General features: G+C 51.9%; 6 protein-coding genes across 6 annotated transcripts; 5 read left to right on the plus strand and 1 right to left on the minus strand.

Annotated features, from left to right (window-relative positions):
• Positions 1-282: 282 nt before the first annotated feature.
• On the plus strand, positions 283-1,886 carry PFICI_13951 (Alpha-L-rhamnosidase rgxB; the record flags this gene model as incomplete). The annotated part of the gene is made up of 6 exons (XM_007842532.1): positions 283-558; positions 631-887; positions 954-1,036; positions 1,088-1,329; positions 1,383-1,452; positions 1,531-1,886. 6 exons carry the CDS (start codon positions 283-285, stop codon positions 1,884-1,886), a joined length of 1,284 nt encoding a protein of 427 aa, XP_007840723.1.
• A 2,274-nt stretch (positions 1,887-4,160) lies between these two features.
• Positions 4,161-6,138, plus strand: PFICI_13952 (uncharacterized protein; the record flags this gene model as incomplete). Its single annotated transcript, XM_007842533.1, has 2 exons — positions 4,161-5,660; positions 5,734-6,138. 2 exons carry the CDS (start codon positions 4,161-4,163, stop codon positions 6,136-6,138), a joined length of 1,905 nt encoding a protein of 634 aa, XP_007840724.1.
• Positions 6,139-7,374: 1,236 nt separating this feature from the next.
• On the minus strand, positions 7,375-8,211 carry PFICI_13953 (uncharacterized protein; the record flags this gene model as incomplete). The annotated part of the gene is made up of 2 exons (XM_007842534.1): positions 7,375-8,111; positions 8,199-8,211. The coding sequence occupies 2 exons, from the start codon at positions 8,209-8,211 to the stop codon at positions 7,375-7,377; spliced, it is 750 nt and encodes a 249-aa protein (XP_007840725.1).
• Positions 8,212-11,384: 3,173 nt separating this feature from the next.
• On the plus strand, positions 11,385-11,663 carry PFICI_13954 (uncharacterized protein; the record flags this gene model as incomplete). The annotated part of the gene is made up of 1 exon (XM_007842535.1): positions 11,385-11,663. The coding sequence occupies one exon, from the start codon at positions 11,385-11,387 to the stop codon at positions 11,661-11,663; it is 279 nt and encodes a 92-aa protein (XP_007840726.1).
• Positions 11,664-12,135: 472 nt separating this feature from the next.
• On the plus strand, positions 12,136-13,362 carry PFICI_13955 (uncharacterized protein; the record flags this gene model as incomplete). Its single annotated transcript, XM_007842536.1, has 3 exons — positions 12,136-12,165; positions 12,225-12,358; positions 12,423-13,362. The coding sequence occupies 3 exons, from the start codon at positions 12,136-12,138 to the stop codon at positions 13,360-13,362; spliced, it is 1,104 nt and encodes a 367-aa protein (XP_007840727.1).
• A 1,446-nt stretch (positions 13,363-14,808) lies between these two features.
• On the plus strand, positions 14,809-16,074 carry PFICI_13956 (uncharacterized protein; the record flags this gene model as incomplete). Its single annotated transcript, XM_007842537.1, has 1 exon — positions 14,809-16,074. One exon carries the CDS (start codon positions 14,809-14,811, stop codon positions 16,072-16,074), a length of 1,266 nt encoding a protein of 421 aa, XP_007840728.1.
• Between the last annotated feature and the right edge of the window lie 123 nt (positions 16,075-16,197).

Here is a 16,197-nt window from a genome sequence, read left to right on the forward strand (position 1 = left end):
CCCCTCCTCTTCCCTTCCTCGGTGCCTTTTCCAGCGTTGGGTCTATAGTAGCCAAGGCTTTGCCTCAGCTGTGGCCATGACCGTTCCGCAACATTTCATTGGTGGCATATTATAGGTTTCAATAGACATCATGAGGTATCCTTGGTTAAATGCAACAACTTGTGTGAGAGTGTGAGAGAGGCTATATATCCACACCAAGATTACCCCTTGTTTACTCGTACAAATCACTAGATTTGTCAACCTTGATCTACAGATCACCGAGCTTCTCATCTGATTTTAATAATGCACGCTTCTTCCCTTTTGGTCGGACTTGCGGCGCTGTACGGTGCCGCTGCGCAGTACGGCCCAGCTCACATCTCTCGTGACAGAAAAGTTTGCGAGGTTGCTGCTTCGGGCACCAATGCGACAGACGATGCCCCTGCCATCCTCGCGGCTTTTGACGAGTGTGGCCAAGGTGGTACCGTCTTGTTTACGGAGAACACAACTTACTATGTCAATTCCGTCATGGAAGTATCTGGACTGCAGGACTGTCATGTTGATATCCGAGGAACTTTGCTAGTGAGGACAACGACAACATCTCCCCACAGTTTGCTTGCATGAATATTGGCCAGGTCCTAATAAATATAACAGTGGTCGACTGACATTCAATACTGGCTCAACAACTCCCTCCCAGTAGGCTACCAGAATCAGAGTACAGCTTTCAAGCTTGGCGGCGATCGTGTCTTGATTGATGGTCACGGACATGGCACTTTCGATGGCAATGGCGGCGTTTGGTATCACTATGCTGCTGGTATCTCGAACTTGAAAGGCAGGCCTCATGCCTTGACACTTGATGGCTTGAACAATTCGCGAGTCACGGGTCTTCAAATGTTGAGGAGCCAGATGTGGTAAGTTTTTGTTAGCTTGAGGCGCTGTTTGACATATAAATCCCAGTCTTGCTTATACTCTGCCAGGACCTTTTCCATTATTCGTAGCCACTATTCGCTATTTGACAACATATTTGTCAATAATACTGCCCTTGATGGCTCGTCCAGCGGTATGGTATCCGCTATACGGTGAAAAGGAGGTTGAACTAACCCACCAGTAGCAAATACTGATGGCGGTGATACATTCTTCTCATCTCATCTAACATTCCGCAACTGGACCGTTGTCAGCAAGGATGACAGCATCTCGTTTAAAGCCAACTCGACCGATATTACAGTCACGGATAGCCTCTTCATCAACGGGCTGGGCATTGCGATCGGCAGCATTGGCCAATACAAGGACCAATTCGAAACCATTGAGCGAATCAAGGCGGACAATATCACCTTTAAGAACACGCTCCATGCAGTATGTTTCCCGGCTCTTCTATCTGGTGTTACAAGGTAACTGATATACTGCAGGCATATTTCAAGACTTGGACTGGGGAACAAGTTGGGTACCCGCCAAACGGTGGTGGAGGCGGTCTGGGCTGTGAGTGATCCATCCGGGGTCATGCAGGTTACCTTGTTGAATGCATAGGGCTGACTTTTGACGGCTGTTGCCCTTTAGATGCTACTAACCTGTCCTTCACCAACCTGTACGGGACGTCGTTTCGCGGTGCGCCCTTTAGCATTTCTCAGTGCACCACCTTCTCAGGCACGGCTGGCAACTGCACGTCATCCAAGTTTGAGCTGGAGAATATCGAGTTTGCCAACTTTGACGGCACGGCACCTTCATTGAAGCTGGCCAGCTTGCAGTGCAGCGGGGTCGCCCCGTGCCATGATATTACCATCAGGAATGTCACACTGGCCAGCAACGGAGAGACTTCACCTCTTTCTTATCTGTGTGGAAACGTTGTAGATCCCATTGGATGGAATTGCACTGGCGATGCGTGTGTTGGGGGCAGTGCTACCGGGCAATGTTAAGACGGCAAAAACGTGCTTTCTGGTCGGAGCCAATGACTTGAATCAGTGTCGGTGGGACTCGTGGCCTTTGCAATCATAACTGTACTGTTACGGTGTTGTTCCGCGAATGTGATGTAGGCATGCAGCCATGTTGACGTCCTCGAGATGGGCCAAATGTGTTTATCAGTGTGGCGTTATCCAGCGATTGACAGACAGGCCTTGAGTATCTTCAACGGGGCCAATCGCTTCGTGTTTGTTACTGGAATGACGATATTGACCATGTGTAGCTTTTCAAAATTGTTTCATGCCCCATACGGGCGTCGATGTTATTATGTTCCATGTTTTGTAGTTTGACAAGGAAGTCGGCCAAGCCACCCGGTAATAACACCCGGTTGCATGGCAAATTCCTAAATTTGGAAGCTATCCGAGTCCACAATCATTTCAAGTACTTTTATACACCATGTAACAATAAAAGACATTTTCGGCCCGCGTACGAAGAGATCTTCCATTTGAGGGAAATTGTACTGTGAAGAAAAAAAGCATGGAAGAAAAATCCAATCATTTACGACAAGACAATCTTGATTCCTGCACAAAGTCGTCAGTAGTGGGTAGCTTTTGCATATTCGTCTGCCGATCCGGAGCAAAAATGTGTTTCATCAAGACAGGAGCAGAATGGCGATTGGCTACCACTGGGGATGAAGATGGAGGTCGATCAGGGTCGTCGGTTGCGAGTTTGCACGAATGCGGACTAGAAGGATCAAGGAAATCTGAATTGGACCTAACGGGTTGATGAGCAGTGGGCACAGACGGGCTCTCGACGGGCGGAAGATTCAGTCCTGGCTGGATGGATGACTTGCAAGCAAGCAAGCAAAAACCTAGCTTGCTTGGTGGGCAAGGAAGAGCAGGACAGGTTCAAGCGAGCATTGCGGGTGCGGTTCTTGTTTCCATTGAAGTGCGGGCGGAGGGTGGAAACGATGACGTCGCCAGAAGTGCCAACCCCCAGCCCGCACTTTTTTTTCTCTCTTGGGGAAAGGTCGTTGGAGGGATGGTCATTTGTGGCTTGATAATGAAGTCTCGCGGCTTGTTTTAGGGTCCCTTTTTTTCTTCTTTGGATCCGACTGCTCGCAAGGTAATGGTGTCTAAAGTCTGTGGCATTACATATCGTCTGCATTGTCTAGTGCCTACCTAGGGTAGATCCAAGGCAGTTGGGCAGTTCGACGGCGCAATGTCGCCGGGGGGGCTCGACTGTAATAATTCTTGCCGGCCAAACAAGACCAAGGAGCTGTCTTGTCGCTGACGTCTTTTCTTCTGGGTGGGCTGCCCTGTGCTCTGCTCTCTGTGCGTCTGGTGCTCCTGAGCGGTGGGGGATCCCTGACACTGAGCAACCCGCCCATGGGAAAAGTGATGGACCTCTCCTCATTTGGGGTTCGGGCCTTTGAGCTTTGGCCTGCGAGTGTTGCAATTGAGGTGAGGGGCAGGGCAGTCGGTTCCATCAGCAAATCATTCCGGGCACTTGCCCAGCAGAAAGCAAAACTGGAGGGGTCCCTGAATGGGGGAATGAAAAGGCGCTGGGATGGCTTGCAGCAACTTCTGCAAATCCATCCCGTCAAGTCATACAATTTTGGAGCCAGTCAGTTTTAGTGGGTGATTGATTAGTGTAGCGAAGTAGGTACCCAAGGTAAAATGTAGGTGGTAATGTCGAGGTACATTGGATACCCTACGGCAACAGCAACAAATACGCACCAGGCATTGTACCCTTGAAGGCAGCGGATTCAAAGTGGGATGTAAAGTACCTGTCGACATCACAGCACCCGCAACCTTCTTGTTCGATTAGCTAATGTGATTAATACTCTTCCGTACCTTTTACCTACTTTCTCTAGACTGCTGCTACGTACCTACTGTTGTCGTCGTTGTCGTCTAGTCGGGTCATTATCACAATCGTCTGCCGGATTCTTCAAATTCCATGGCAACCGAGAGCATTGCCCCGTCTCCCCATTCTGCACTACACATTTCTTTTTCTCCCAAGTGCTAAACTTCGATATCCGATCCAGAATCTGATCGATCCTCGACGGTGCCCATCCCATTGACCCAAAGCACCACCACGTACATGCACCTCGCTGTCACCTGTCAAGAGGGGTTCTGATCAACAGTGCTTCGCGGCACACGCTATCCGATCCGTCTGTTCTGGTCCGGTTCCAGTCCAGCCTTGTCGTTGGATCTACGGTGCACCCAAACGTCCAGATCAGACAAAAACCTGCTACTCACTCGAGCCCCGTCCTTCGAGCTGCCTGAAGAATGGCCGATACTCCTCCCACTCCTGGGTCTCCCCCAGAGACCCCCGACACTCCAGAACCCGAATTCCAAGAGCTGTATAGCGACCCTCCCAAGAGGATGCCCTCTTTGCGCTCTGTCTCCGAGCCCGACAAGCCTCTTCACCCCATGTCCGCCTCTTCCACGCCTCTCGGTGTCCTTTCCAACGCACGGCGGCCGCCCGTGTCCACGGGAATGTCTAGCGGACGTTTGCCCGAGGGCATCAACGCCAAGATGAGGGCCTTTCACCTCTCGCGGCAAGGCTCCTCCCCTCTCAACTCTCAGCCCAACTCTGCATCGCCCCAGTCGCCTGTCACTGGCGGCGTGCCCATTGCTGGGCCTGCCGTCGGGGCGCTTCGCCTGCCCGGCCTCGATCCGCGCCCCTCAAGACCAGGAGCGCCCTCCTTTCCCCAGTCTATGCCTCAGATCCCATCTGTTGCTGGTCCCAGCGGCGGTCTTGCAGGCAAAAGGAAATTTGGGCTGAAGCTGAGCAACATGACGCCACCGCCGCCGCCTGCGCAAGACTCGCAAAGTGCTGGATCGGCAGGCCCGGCAGCGCCGCAGCTGGGGGGGCAGAGCCACGGCGCCCCCTCGCAGATGAAGCAGTTTGAAGAATACATTGATTCCGAAAATGGCTACTTGACCTTCAAGGGGAAAGCCATCATCACGAACAAGGGTGTTGACTTTTCAGATGGTTCCGTCTTTAGGATATCCTTGGACGAGGTCGAGAAACTCGACGAGTTGGGCAAAGGAAACTATGGTACCGTCTACAAAGTTCGTCACAGTAAACCACGTGTGCCACGCTTTGGCCCCGGATTGTCTGGAGCCAAACCACTTTCTGTTCCTGGGACTTTAACGGATACTCCCGACTCTCCCGTCGATGGCAAGGCTGGTGGCACATCTGGTCTGGTTATGGCCATGAAAGAGATACGACTCGAACTAGACGAGGCAAAGCTGGCAACCATTCTGAAAGAGCTTGTCATTCTCCACGAGTGCGCCTCGCCATACATTATAGATTTCTACGGCGCCTTTTTCCAAGAGAGCGCTGTATACATGTGCATCGAATACATGGATGGTGGCTCCATTGACAAATTGTACGCCGGTGGCATTCCTGAGAATGTTCTGAGAAAGATCACATACTGTACCGTCATGGGTTTAAAGGAACTCAAGGACAAGCACAACATCATACACCGCGATGTCAAGCCCACAAATATCCTGGCCAACTCCAGGGGCCAAGTCAAGATCTGCGACTTTGGTGTCAGTGGTAATCTGGTGGCCAGCATGGCACGAACAAATATTGGTTGTCAAAGCTACATGGCCCCGGAGCGAATATCCGGGGGAGCACTCATGGCCGGCGGAGCATCAGATGGAACGTACAGCGTTCAGAGCGATATTTGGAGTCTGGGCTTGACCCTCATTGAGTGCGCCATGGGTCAATATCCTTACAAGCCGAACCAGACGTCTTCCATTTTTGCTCAATTATCGGTAAGTTTTCTTGGGATTGTGTCCGCCCCTCTTCTCCGTCTTCACAACATGTTACTGACTCTCTCCTTTCAAGGCTATTGTGGACGAAGACCCTCCGGATATGCCCGCCGATGGCTACTCTGCCACTGCTGTTCGATTCGTAAAATCTTGCCTCAACAAGAAAGCAAGCTTGCGTCCAACATACCAAGCACTCCTCAACTCGGAGTGGCTCAAGGATATGACGAAACCCGAGACCATCACCGAAGAGGACGAGGAAGCTGCCGAGAATGATGCGAGCGCAGAGGCCATTTCCAACGCAGCAGATAATCTGGACATGCGCAAGTCAGGCACTGAAGATCCAGATGTTGCGGAATGGGTCAAAAGTGTCCTGGAAAGAAAGGAAAATGGCCAGTACGGCGACGACATTGAAAAGCCCGCGCTGCATGCGGCTCCTCTAGATGCCGTCAGTCCCGATATTCGAGCCGAAGCAGCTGCCTAAGTCGCTCAAAGAACGCAGTATCAATGAACTGCGCTGAAAATCCTCCTACGAGTCAAGCCTGTATTGCAATAGGGCAAGCACACGAAACAACTACCTGGGCTGCTCTGCGGAAATAGCCCATTTACGGACGGCAGGCCTTCCGTATACGCTGTGATATTTACAGACCGATTTTTCTCTCTAGTACATGATGTAGCATAAGCGGCGTACACTTTCCCTTTGTTACTTTTCTCACTCAGAACGGACATGGGCCTCAATGGTCGGATTCACGCAATCTCTGTTTCACAACGAGACCACGGAACGTATAAACGAACGTAAACGATTCGATGGAGGATAAAATAGACGGCGTCCCTTGTAAACGATTTGGGACGGCGCAACTTTTTTTGGTTTTGGTTTTACTTGCTTTGTATTGTGATTTTATTTGGCGAGAGTTCCTTACCCGTCTGGGGTCCAATGTTTCAATGAAACACGTACACAATTGAACGGAAGGTCGCGGCAGCGGATGTATTCATTGGGCATCACATATACGAGCAAGGCACAACCCGTCGACTGGATGAGGAATCATTGAGTGGGAGTTTAGCCCTGTACGAGATGGGCCGGCGGTCCTGTATGGGATATTTCTTCTCCAGACTGATTGCCTACCTAGTTAAGAAGATCGAAGGGGAAGACAAGTCTGAATCAATATCGCACTAAAACTTTTTTTTTTTTTTTCATCAGTCCCACATACACATAAAATAAACTGAGTGATGCGCTTGTACTTGTTCGAATGCAGCACACAGAGGTGACATTAATGCATATTGTATAATACTGATCCCGTGACCTTCTTGGAGAAAGGAAAGACAGACTGCAGATGACAAGGTACCCAGGTACGTAAAATACTAGAATTGCTGAGAAATTATTATTCTAACGAAGGGCTCATTTTGGTATCAATTACACGCCATTACACCGTGTCAAAAAAACAGTCATTTTCCCCTCTGCTCTCTCCCTCTTTGCAGGTTGAAGAAGAAACATTGAAAAATCGCGAGCAAAATTCCGCTCAGAACGCCACCAATATGCAAATTCCACTCAACTGTACAATCATCTCAAATTACTGGTCGTCATCGGATTACTTCTGCTTGCAAAAAGCTGAGACAAACTGCACCCATACATGAGATTTAGACATCTGTTTCTGTTTTTTGTTTCTGCACAAGTCGGGGTTTAATTTCTCCGAATTAATTTTGGTTTTGGGCGCTTTCTCCTTTAGGAGTAATCGTCCTTGACACGGCGGCTGCCCATGTCGTAGCTGCGGCGACTGCGCACACTCTTTTGACGGCCCCAGCGGCTGCCACCGGCGCTGTAGCGATCCTTGCCGGCGCGAGTGCCGATGCAGTAGAGCACCAGGGAGATGAAGAGAGCGGCCCAGGCACCCCAGGCAAAGCCGAACGCCCACACGCCAATGTTGGCGTCGCGGCCGTCGGCGCGAAAGGCGTTGCGGGCCTTGACAAACTCGGCCGTCATAAGGGACACGGCCACGGTGAAGAAGGCGAAGGCAATGGCCGTGGTGAAGCCGGCGACGGCGGACCCGAGACGGCCGCAGCACGCCAGGAAACCGCTAAAGAAGGCGACGACGGCAAAGAAGAGGGAAATGAGCCAAAAGACCCAGCCAAAGCGCCACATCAAGTAGTAGTAGCGGCTGGTGGTGTCGCCGCCGCTGGAGCCGACGAGGGCGTCGGGGGCGCCCGAGGGGTTACCGCTCCAGGCCCAGCCAAAGGCGGGCGCGGGCGCGGCCTTGCTGCAGTCGAGGTTGCCGGTGCCGCAGTGGTAAAAGTACGTCCACTGGGTCACGTCGCGGGCGCCCGTGATGCCCGACGTGTCGGCGCTCAAAAAGTAGGTGTGGTTGAGCGGCGTCGTGTTGGCGACGCCGGCAAGGATGACGAAGAACATCATGACGATGCTTCCGGCGAGGAAGAGCATCGATACAATGCTGAGGCCGGCATCTGTTTCGTTGGAAAAGTCGTGTGTTAGTAATTGTGTGATTTTAACCCCTCAAATAAAATTCCAGAGATTGATCCATGGCAACATACGTGAGAAGGCCATCTTGTCGGCTGTTTGTAATGTGCTCTCGGGGAACAGAGAGAAGTTTATCGGCCTAGGCCGCAGGCGGAATGTCTACTTGACTGCAGGCAGGCAAAATGTCAGTATAACAGGTTGACTAAGTAGGGACGAAGAGAAGCCACCCGTAGATTGAAAAAAGAATCTGATGTTTTCTCTCCAAAGAATGTGGGTCTTCTCTACATTCACAAGCTGTTTGTGATCAAAGTTGCATACCTTCCTGTAGGATCCTTGTGTCTTGAAGCTTTGGCCTTGTGGCGTTCGCAAGCTTGTTGTTGCTCTCAAACTGGGGTGTTTCCAGGTGAGATGGTCTGATATATACCACGGGGGGTTATATTAGGGATTATTAAAACGGTAGAAGAGAATTAAGGGTACCTTATCTATCAGCCTGATAGAAGGTTATATAAGGGAAGTTTCGTCACGAACGCGGGAAGGGGGAGAGGAGGGGGAATATGGAGCATTTGAAGTAAAAGAACAGATCCGTACGATCGTCAGTTCGCTTCTACCGCATCTTCCATGTAGGTGCGAGAGAGGTGGCCCCGTATTGTTGTTATTATTATTATTATTTTTTCCTTTTGGTTCCCTCGAAAAGAAAACTATTGGGAAATTTCCCGGGTCTTTTACTCGGCTCTCAGTAAGGGATCCTGAGCGTTGCCCCGGATGGGTGGATCGAATGACGACACGCACGAGCGCCGGTGGACAGCTTGTTGCCTCTTTTGGATTAGTAGCTGTCCATCGGTGGTCGATGGCGCGTGCAACCGCTTCGCCAGAGTGCTGATGGTTTTACGTCACTGCGCAAAAAAAGAGACACGCAGAAGGAGATGAAAGAAAAAACGTGTCTATCCATGAACTTTCGCGACACCAATTAAACTAAGCAAAAGCTTTTTTCTCTCTCCGTTAGCTCTCCTTGTGATTGCCGTATTCCATGTTTATTATGCTGCAAAATCGCAAAATCAGGGTTCATTCACAACTGTCTTGTTTTCAACACAGCAAGTCCTGCCCCAATATGTTCGCCTGTCGTCCCTATTCCCATTGAAAAGAGGATAATAGTACAATATTCTGGCGGATCCTCTCCCTTCTTGGACCTCTTGCGCCTTTCCACACCACCTTCACCGCAACCCGCGTCGTCACCAAAAAGGGCAGAGCAGAGGCCAATTTTAGTCACCTGCGCACGTTTCTTTACGAACTCGCAGTTGTGGTTCCGCAAGCACCGACCATTGCCTACATACCTACCTCTACCTACCTACCTACATGGTACTTCACTCACTGCCGTTGCCGCTGCCGCTGCTCCCGAATGCCCAATGCTGCCCCAAATTCGCTAGTTGCTGCTAGGCTTTGCACACTTTAACTGCTTTGACACTCGCTCGGCTGCAAGTAGCGAGTCTATGAAATCATTTTGTGTACAGAGGTGAAAGTTAGTCTTGATTAGACTTCTCTTGGCTACATTTCGATAGCCGTCACCTCATCGACCATTTTGCGCTATCATCCATTCAAATTCTCGGCACAGGCAAGCTGTGGCACCCTGTGGCCGAACTTCCAGATCGAGACTTCAGGGGTCCTGATCGTACAACCAAGGACAACTCCCAGTTCCCATGTGGTCAGCCTGGAGCTGAAGCCAGCCCGGAACCCTTATAGGTAGGGGTGGTGGAGCGTTGCCGAGGTGGATAACATGCCAGTGGGCAGACTCAATCAATTAAACCCACAGCACAACGTTGAAACCATCCCTGCCGCCCAAAACCATAACCATCAAATGCTTGATAAAACGTACAATCATGGGGGCAGCATTGTCTTGGTCCACGGTCTAACATAAGGTATTTTTCGAGACTGGCAGCGTCTAATGGCTCTCGTGATAATAACGCAAAATACTCTTCATCACACGACCACTCCCAATCTTCATCAATGATACGGGCTATGCGCGCAGCTGGGCCGCGTTCCCCAGATCCGCGGATCCCTGCCAATCCACAGTAAACGTCAGCTTGTCAGATTGCGGGCTCCAACTGCGTCGTCGTTGTCGTCGTCGACGAATTCCAAGCCACAGAGTAGAAGCTGATGGCTTCACGTACTACTTCACTATCGACCCATTCGATTTTTTTTTGATTTTTTTTTGTTCATGTCTAGACAAAATTGACCCGTCTTACCTAGCTTAAGGGACCATGGCTTGTGTGCAGACATCAAGAAGTCAAGGGTATCCCGAGTTGTGTCCAGAGACAGGCCATTTACCAAATATCGTTGTATTCCGTTGTTCGTGTTCAGCCACACAACACAATCGTTTTCTCAAGACTATTCTGCGCCATGGACTCCTTTAGACGTCCCTAGCACTGGCGACTTGTAACGGTCAAAAATCACATATTGGCACTGGCCAACCTTGAATATATATATGCAAGCTAATGTATGCAAGCACTTTGATCTATCTGCCAGTGGTAAGTTGGGCAGGTAATCCGCATGGTCAAGTATATCTCCTGCGCCGGGGAGGAAGAGAAAGAGAAGGAACACACATGCGCGCGCGCAAAACGTACCTTGGCAGACTATACAACCATGACCATGCATCTCTATGATGGTATCATCAAGATTGAGTGCTTATGGGAGTACAGCAGCTGTGATTATGCTAACCTCTCGCCGGTGACTCAGGGACACAAGATCCATGAACCGTATTTCAGCAAGACAAAGTTGCCCATCGGTGTGAAAAAGAAATAGTTGATGGCATACAGAGCTGGGGGACTTTTGGCTCGCCGCGGGAAGTTGATCGTATCTCGCCCAATCTCAACTTTGCGCTGCGGCGCCAGAACCCCGAAAAAAAACGACAACCCCTGCCTAGAGCTTGCTGCTGCTACCTATCTGGTCTCTAATGCAGATGAGGCTCTGCCTGCTACGTTGCTGAGGGGCGCCGATAGGGCAAATAGGGCTCAGGCATTTTGTCTCGCTTGACCAGCGCAATTGGGCGTCCGTCACCGACAGCCCAATTCGGCTCCTGTCCGTGGTTTTCGCCCCAACAAAACCCCCTGTCCCCGTTGTTGCATCGTTCCCCGATGGCGAGAACAATGCACGGAGAGACGGAGGACAGAGCAAACCATGATTGTAGAATGAATACACGGGCACAAATTCAGCATCAAACACCAAAAGGCTAAAACATCCAACATCTGCCAGAGGAGGAGGACTAGATGTTGGCCCTTCGCTGCGGAACCTGTCGATATCGTCGCATCTCCTGCGATGGCGCTCAACCTGCCTGCTCGCCCTGTCGGGCCGTCGGTTTCAACTGCTCCGGCTACGACTACGCCGCATCGCCCGGCGCCAACGGAGGAGACAGGCGCGGCGTCTTGACACGACTGCACCCGCAGTCCGTTCCGGACATGTTGGAAGGCGGAATTGCGTATGATCCAATGCCGCAGCTCTACAATGAAGCTCAAATTATTTTTGATGGAGTCCATTATTGTGAGTAGTTGGCCGCTGAGCAGCAACCGTCTCTCGTTATTGCAGATTCGGAGAGCACGGTTTATTGACAAGGCAGTACAGTCAATGACCGAATCAGCAATGATCTTATATCTGTTGCCTCGCATTTCAACCCGTATCAGGTTCCCTTGACGAAATTGGAGACAATCCCTGTAGGTCAAGCTCGTGGCAGTCCCGAGAATCCCAAAAAGTCAACACTGAATGCCAGTCTCCAATCTCTGGCCGCGCCTCCGTATCACGGCTCTGCCCTTGACTAATCCGTCATCAAAGCGCATCTATATCAATCTCCTGGTCACCACTGCGAGCGTGCATCGAGCCGTGCAAGAGGCTGACACGTCATATGCAAGGTCTTCTGCATTGATACGGCGTGAGCACGATCTCTATACTTTTCGAGTCCGAGCATTGGAGGATATAAACCAGAAGCTGAGCGAAAAGGACACTCAGACGAGCGACTCGACTCTCATGTCTGTCATCTGCCTGCTTCTATCCACTGTGCGCATGCAGCCCGTCTTGCTTCTTAACCATTACAAATCATACTAACATGTACTTAGATGCAACAATCCGCTTATGGAGATTGGAGAGCTCACCTCGAGGGTGCAAGACGCATTATTCAAATGCGAGGGGGTCTGAAGGAAGTAATCAGCAAAAATGCCTACTTTAAGCCACTTTTGGCTTTCTTTGTTGCGTATGCATCCTTCCATTCTTACACCAAGTCAATCAGCTATATCTGCTAACGAGGAGTTTTTCAGCATCGACGTTATTGCAGCCACGACGGCGCCATCAACGCATAAACACATGTATGCGGCTACGACCATGGCGTTGCAATATTACAAAGTGGAAGAGGGCATCTTTCAGTGCAACCTCGCCATCAGCATGCCTTGCCCCGAGGAACTGTTCCAGACGTTGATACTCATTAATTATCTCCGCGCAATAACCAGACGTACCGACCTTACATCGCGACGACATGCAGGGACACGCATGGTTTTGGAAAAGTTGCAAGGCTTCTCTGCTCCGCAATGGGCCCTGAAAATGAAGTACTTCAAGGGTTGGAAGACGTCCGGAGACGGTGTCCAATTCGATGACAAGGAAGCCCTCGGCGTCGGGGCAGCTTCCCCTTCGACTACCAGATCGAGTTCTCAGGACACGACTCCTGGGCTCTCGGGGCCGTCGCCCCATCCCAAGAGGGAAACGCCGGATACGCCCGAGCCGCGGACGCCCATCACGGACCTCTGGTTGAATGTTGCCATTGCCTACCGATCAGCAATTCTGCTCTACGCCGTACAGACCTTGATCACGGACATTGCAGAGGACAAGGACTTTTTGCACGCAGCCGACGGTGGTATCCAGCCCGACGACTTGGCAGCCGTTTGTCTGGAGAGTCGACGAGCCCTCGCAGAATGCCTCATACCCATCTTTGCTGACCCGACCAGCGCGCACGACTTTGGCAAGCTGGTGTACTTCCCCATGTTTGTGTGCGGCATGCAGCTCAATGTGGACGATCACAGCTCCCAGGACTGGGTGACCCGCGGGTTGGAGACGGTCGGCACGGCCTGCGGCACCCTCGGTCCCATCTCTGCCGCCGAGGAGCTCCGCGGCTACTGGGCCGCGAGCGCAAAGTGCAACTATGGTGAGCGCGTCACCTGGGACAAATGGTTCGAGGGGCGACCTGATTTCATCTTTGGGTTCTGACCGCCCAGAGTCGTGAATAGAATGGGGAGAGGGGGTGGTTTCACTTGTTTTTCTAGGCGTACTCTATAGAATTGCGTGGAGTCTGGACATTTCTGCTTTCCCTTGTTTCCGTGTAGTGTTAGATACCTACCCTCGTGATTGTCTCATGATTTGAATCTATCCACTTCTGTCTTTTCCGCACATGGGTACTTTGTACGCCTCATCTCGATCTCGGCAATTCTCCGTGGCAAAACTGCTATCATGTCGTGTCTTTGACCCTGTTTTTTTTTTTTTTCCTCCCTCCCCCTTCTCTCTGATCAGTTGCTGATCCACAAGAAGACGAGGTTCCCCAGCCATATAACTTTATCACGTTTAGGCCTCGCGCTTAAATTCATTTCCACACTGTCCCTTGTGTGTGAGGTCTAATACGTCGTCTCTTGGCCCCCCTGCTGTAAAATCGGGTGTTTGGGGGTTTTAGGTCATGATTGAACGCGGACCGGGAAGTGGGCAGCAGGGTTCAAGAAAAGAAATGGGGAAGAAGGGAAGGGAACATACCATAGTATAAAAAAAAGGTTGGAGAGTTTACACTAGATTCGATGTTCTACCCCCCCTGGTCCCCTGTCCACGTATCCCGCAGTTGGATCCGACCAATTACACTTTGGCCAAAGGTCAAAGATACCCCAGAGAAAAGCTGTGCGTCGTATGCATTAGATCTCTTTACGGGATGGCACGCTGCAGGCCAACACGTTTGTTTGTCTTGAAACATTGCAATCCCTGGTCACCAACTCTCATTGTCCTTGAGCCTCAAATATGTGTAATACCTCGGGGAGAGGGACCCTGGCCCGGGCCGCGTAAGTCTCTCTGCTGCCAAGACGCATGGCGAGGCAAGTGGCCGCATTACCCCGTGTCTACGATCCCGACTATTTCTTCTTTCTTCCAACCAAAGGGTAACACAGTGATCGACTGGGCGGTTGTTCCGTCTTCTAATGACATTGTCGCCCTTTGCTTTACCTCTAGGGGCTGCGTAATCGTGTCTTGAAGGCATCATGATTGGGCCTAGCTCTTGGCCTTGGCAGCATATCATCAGCACGCAATCCCGACATGCCAAGGGTCAAAGCGATGAGCAAAAAGGCCTAGACGGTTGGTTGCTCTCTCTGTTTTGAGGACAAAGAACTGCGTCGAATTGTCTATTTGAGGAAATGTGAGACGCATTGAGCTCTTTACCCACGCTGGTCATAGCCAGAAGGTCATGTGCCAAGAGGGTGGTTCGCTCGCAATGTATGATTCCGAGGTTGGTTGGTTGGTCGATTGGGTGGTATATAAAGTATGCATCTCCTTGCACTTTGGAAGGATTTCTATGAATCTTATAATAGCAGGGCGTCTTGATCGAACTGGTCTCAAATCCCCCAAGTCTCATATAATCCTTCTTCATCTAGTTCAGAAATCCTTATTCACTTGAACTCAATCATGGTCAACTTCCGCTCCATCTCGGCCGCACTGGCCCTTGCCTCTGTGGCATCTACTCATCCGGGTGAAGAGCACACGCCCGAGCAGATCAAGCGCGAGGTAGCAGCCCGAGGACAGGCCCACCAAAAGATGACCCGGGCCCTCAACAGCTGCTCGTCGTCTTCGGCGTTCCGAGCCCGACAGGAGCGGGCCATGGCTCGACGTGCCGATGCCGCCCGGGCTCTTCGACAGAAGCGGGACATCTCGCACAAGCCAGTGACCCTCGGCAAGCGTGACGATGCTGCCCTGGCACAATGGGCGGCTGTGGATCACAGCGTGGACGCTGGTTACACGCTGGACACGCCTCTGGACACTCTCTTCACTGGCAACGCCACCTGCGCCCTTGTCGAGGAGACCACCATTGGACCCTACTTTGTGGCCGGCGAACTCATCCGCTCCGACGTGACTGAAGGCCAGGAGGGCGTGCCTCTGCACCTCGACATCCAGTTCGTCGACGTGGCCGACTGCTCGGCGGTGCCGGAGCTCGTCGTCGACATTTGGCACTGCAACGCCACGGGCGTCTACTCGGGCGTCTCGTCCGAGGGCCAGGGCGGCCTCAACAGCACCTTTGCCCGCGGCGCCCAAATCACCGACGACGACGGCGTCACCGAGTTCGACACCGTGTTCCCGGGCCACTACACGGGCCGCGTGACGCACATTCACATTCTCGGCACCAAGGACGCAAAGGTGCTCTCCAACGAGACGTACGAGGGCGGCGTCGCCACGCACATTGGCCAGCTCTTTTTCGACCCGGACCTGGTCACCAGCGTCGAGGCCCTCGCGCCGTACACGACCAACAGCCAGAGCTTTACCGACATTCTCGACGACAGCATCGCCGCCGGCGAGGCCACGAGCGACTATGACATTTTTGTCGACTACGCCCTGCTCGGCAACCAGCCTTCCGACGGCATCCTTGCCTGGATCACCGTCGGCATCGACTCGAGCGCCAACCACACGGACCAGGCTACCCCCGCGGCGCACTACTACGAGGGCGGTGGTGTCGACACGGGCTTGAGCCTGGGAGGCGGCCCGCCGCCCGGCGCCAACGGCACGTTCCCCGGCGGTGGCAACAGTACGGCCACGGCGAGTGCTGGTGAGACCTCGACCGTGTTGAGCACCAGTACATCTACCGCCGAAGCCACAACCACTTCGTCCGGCTCGGCTACAAGCAGCACTGCTACTTCGGGTGCGTCGAGGCGTCTGGCCGCACCATTCCGCTTCTTTTGAGGTGTAGCCGTTCGTGTTGTGCAATAAGCATGTTTTGAAGAGTGCAGCCGTGCAATTTGTTTTATACGATATATACCCCTGTCATTACGGTTGATACACATGGCATGGTCTCAGGAGGGAACT

This window comes from Pestalotiopsis fici (genome assembly GCF_000516985.1).
Source record: "Pestalotiopsis fici W106-1 unplaced genomic scaffold PFICI_Scf_12, whole genome shotgun sequence".
NCBI lineage: Eukaryota > Fungi > Ascomycota > Sordariomycetes > Amphisphaeriales > Sporocadaceae > Pestalotiopsis > Pestalotiopsis fici.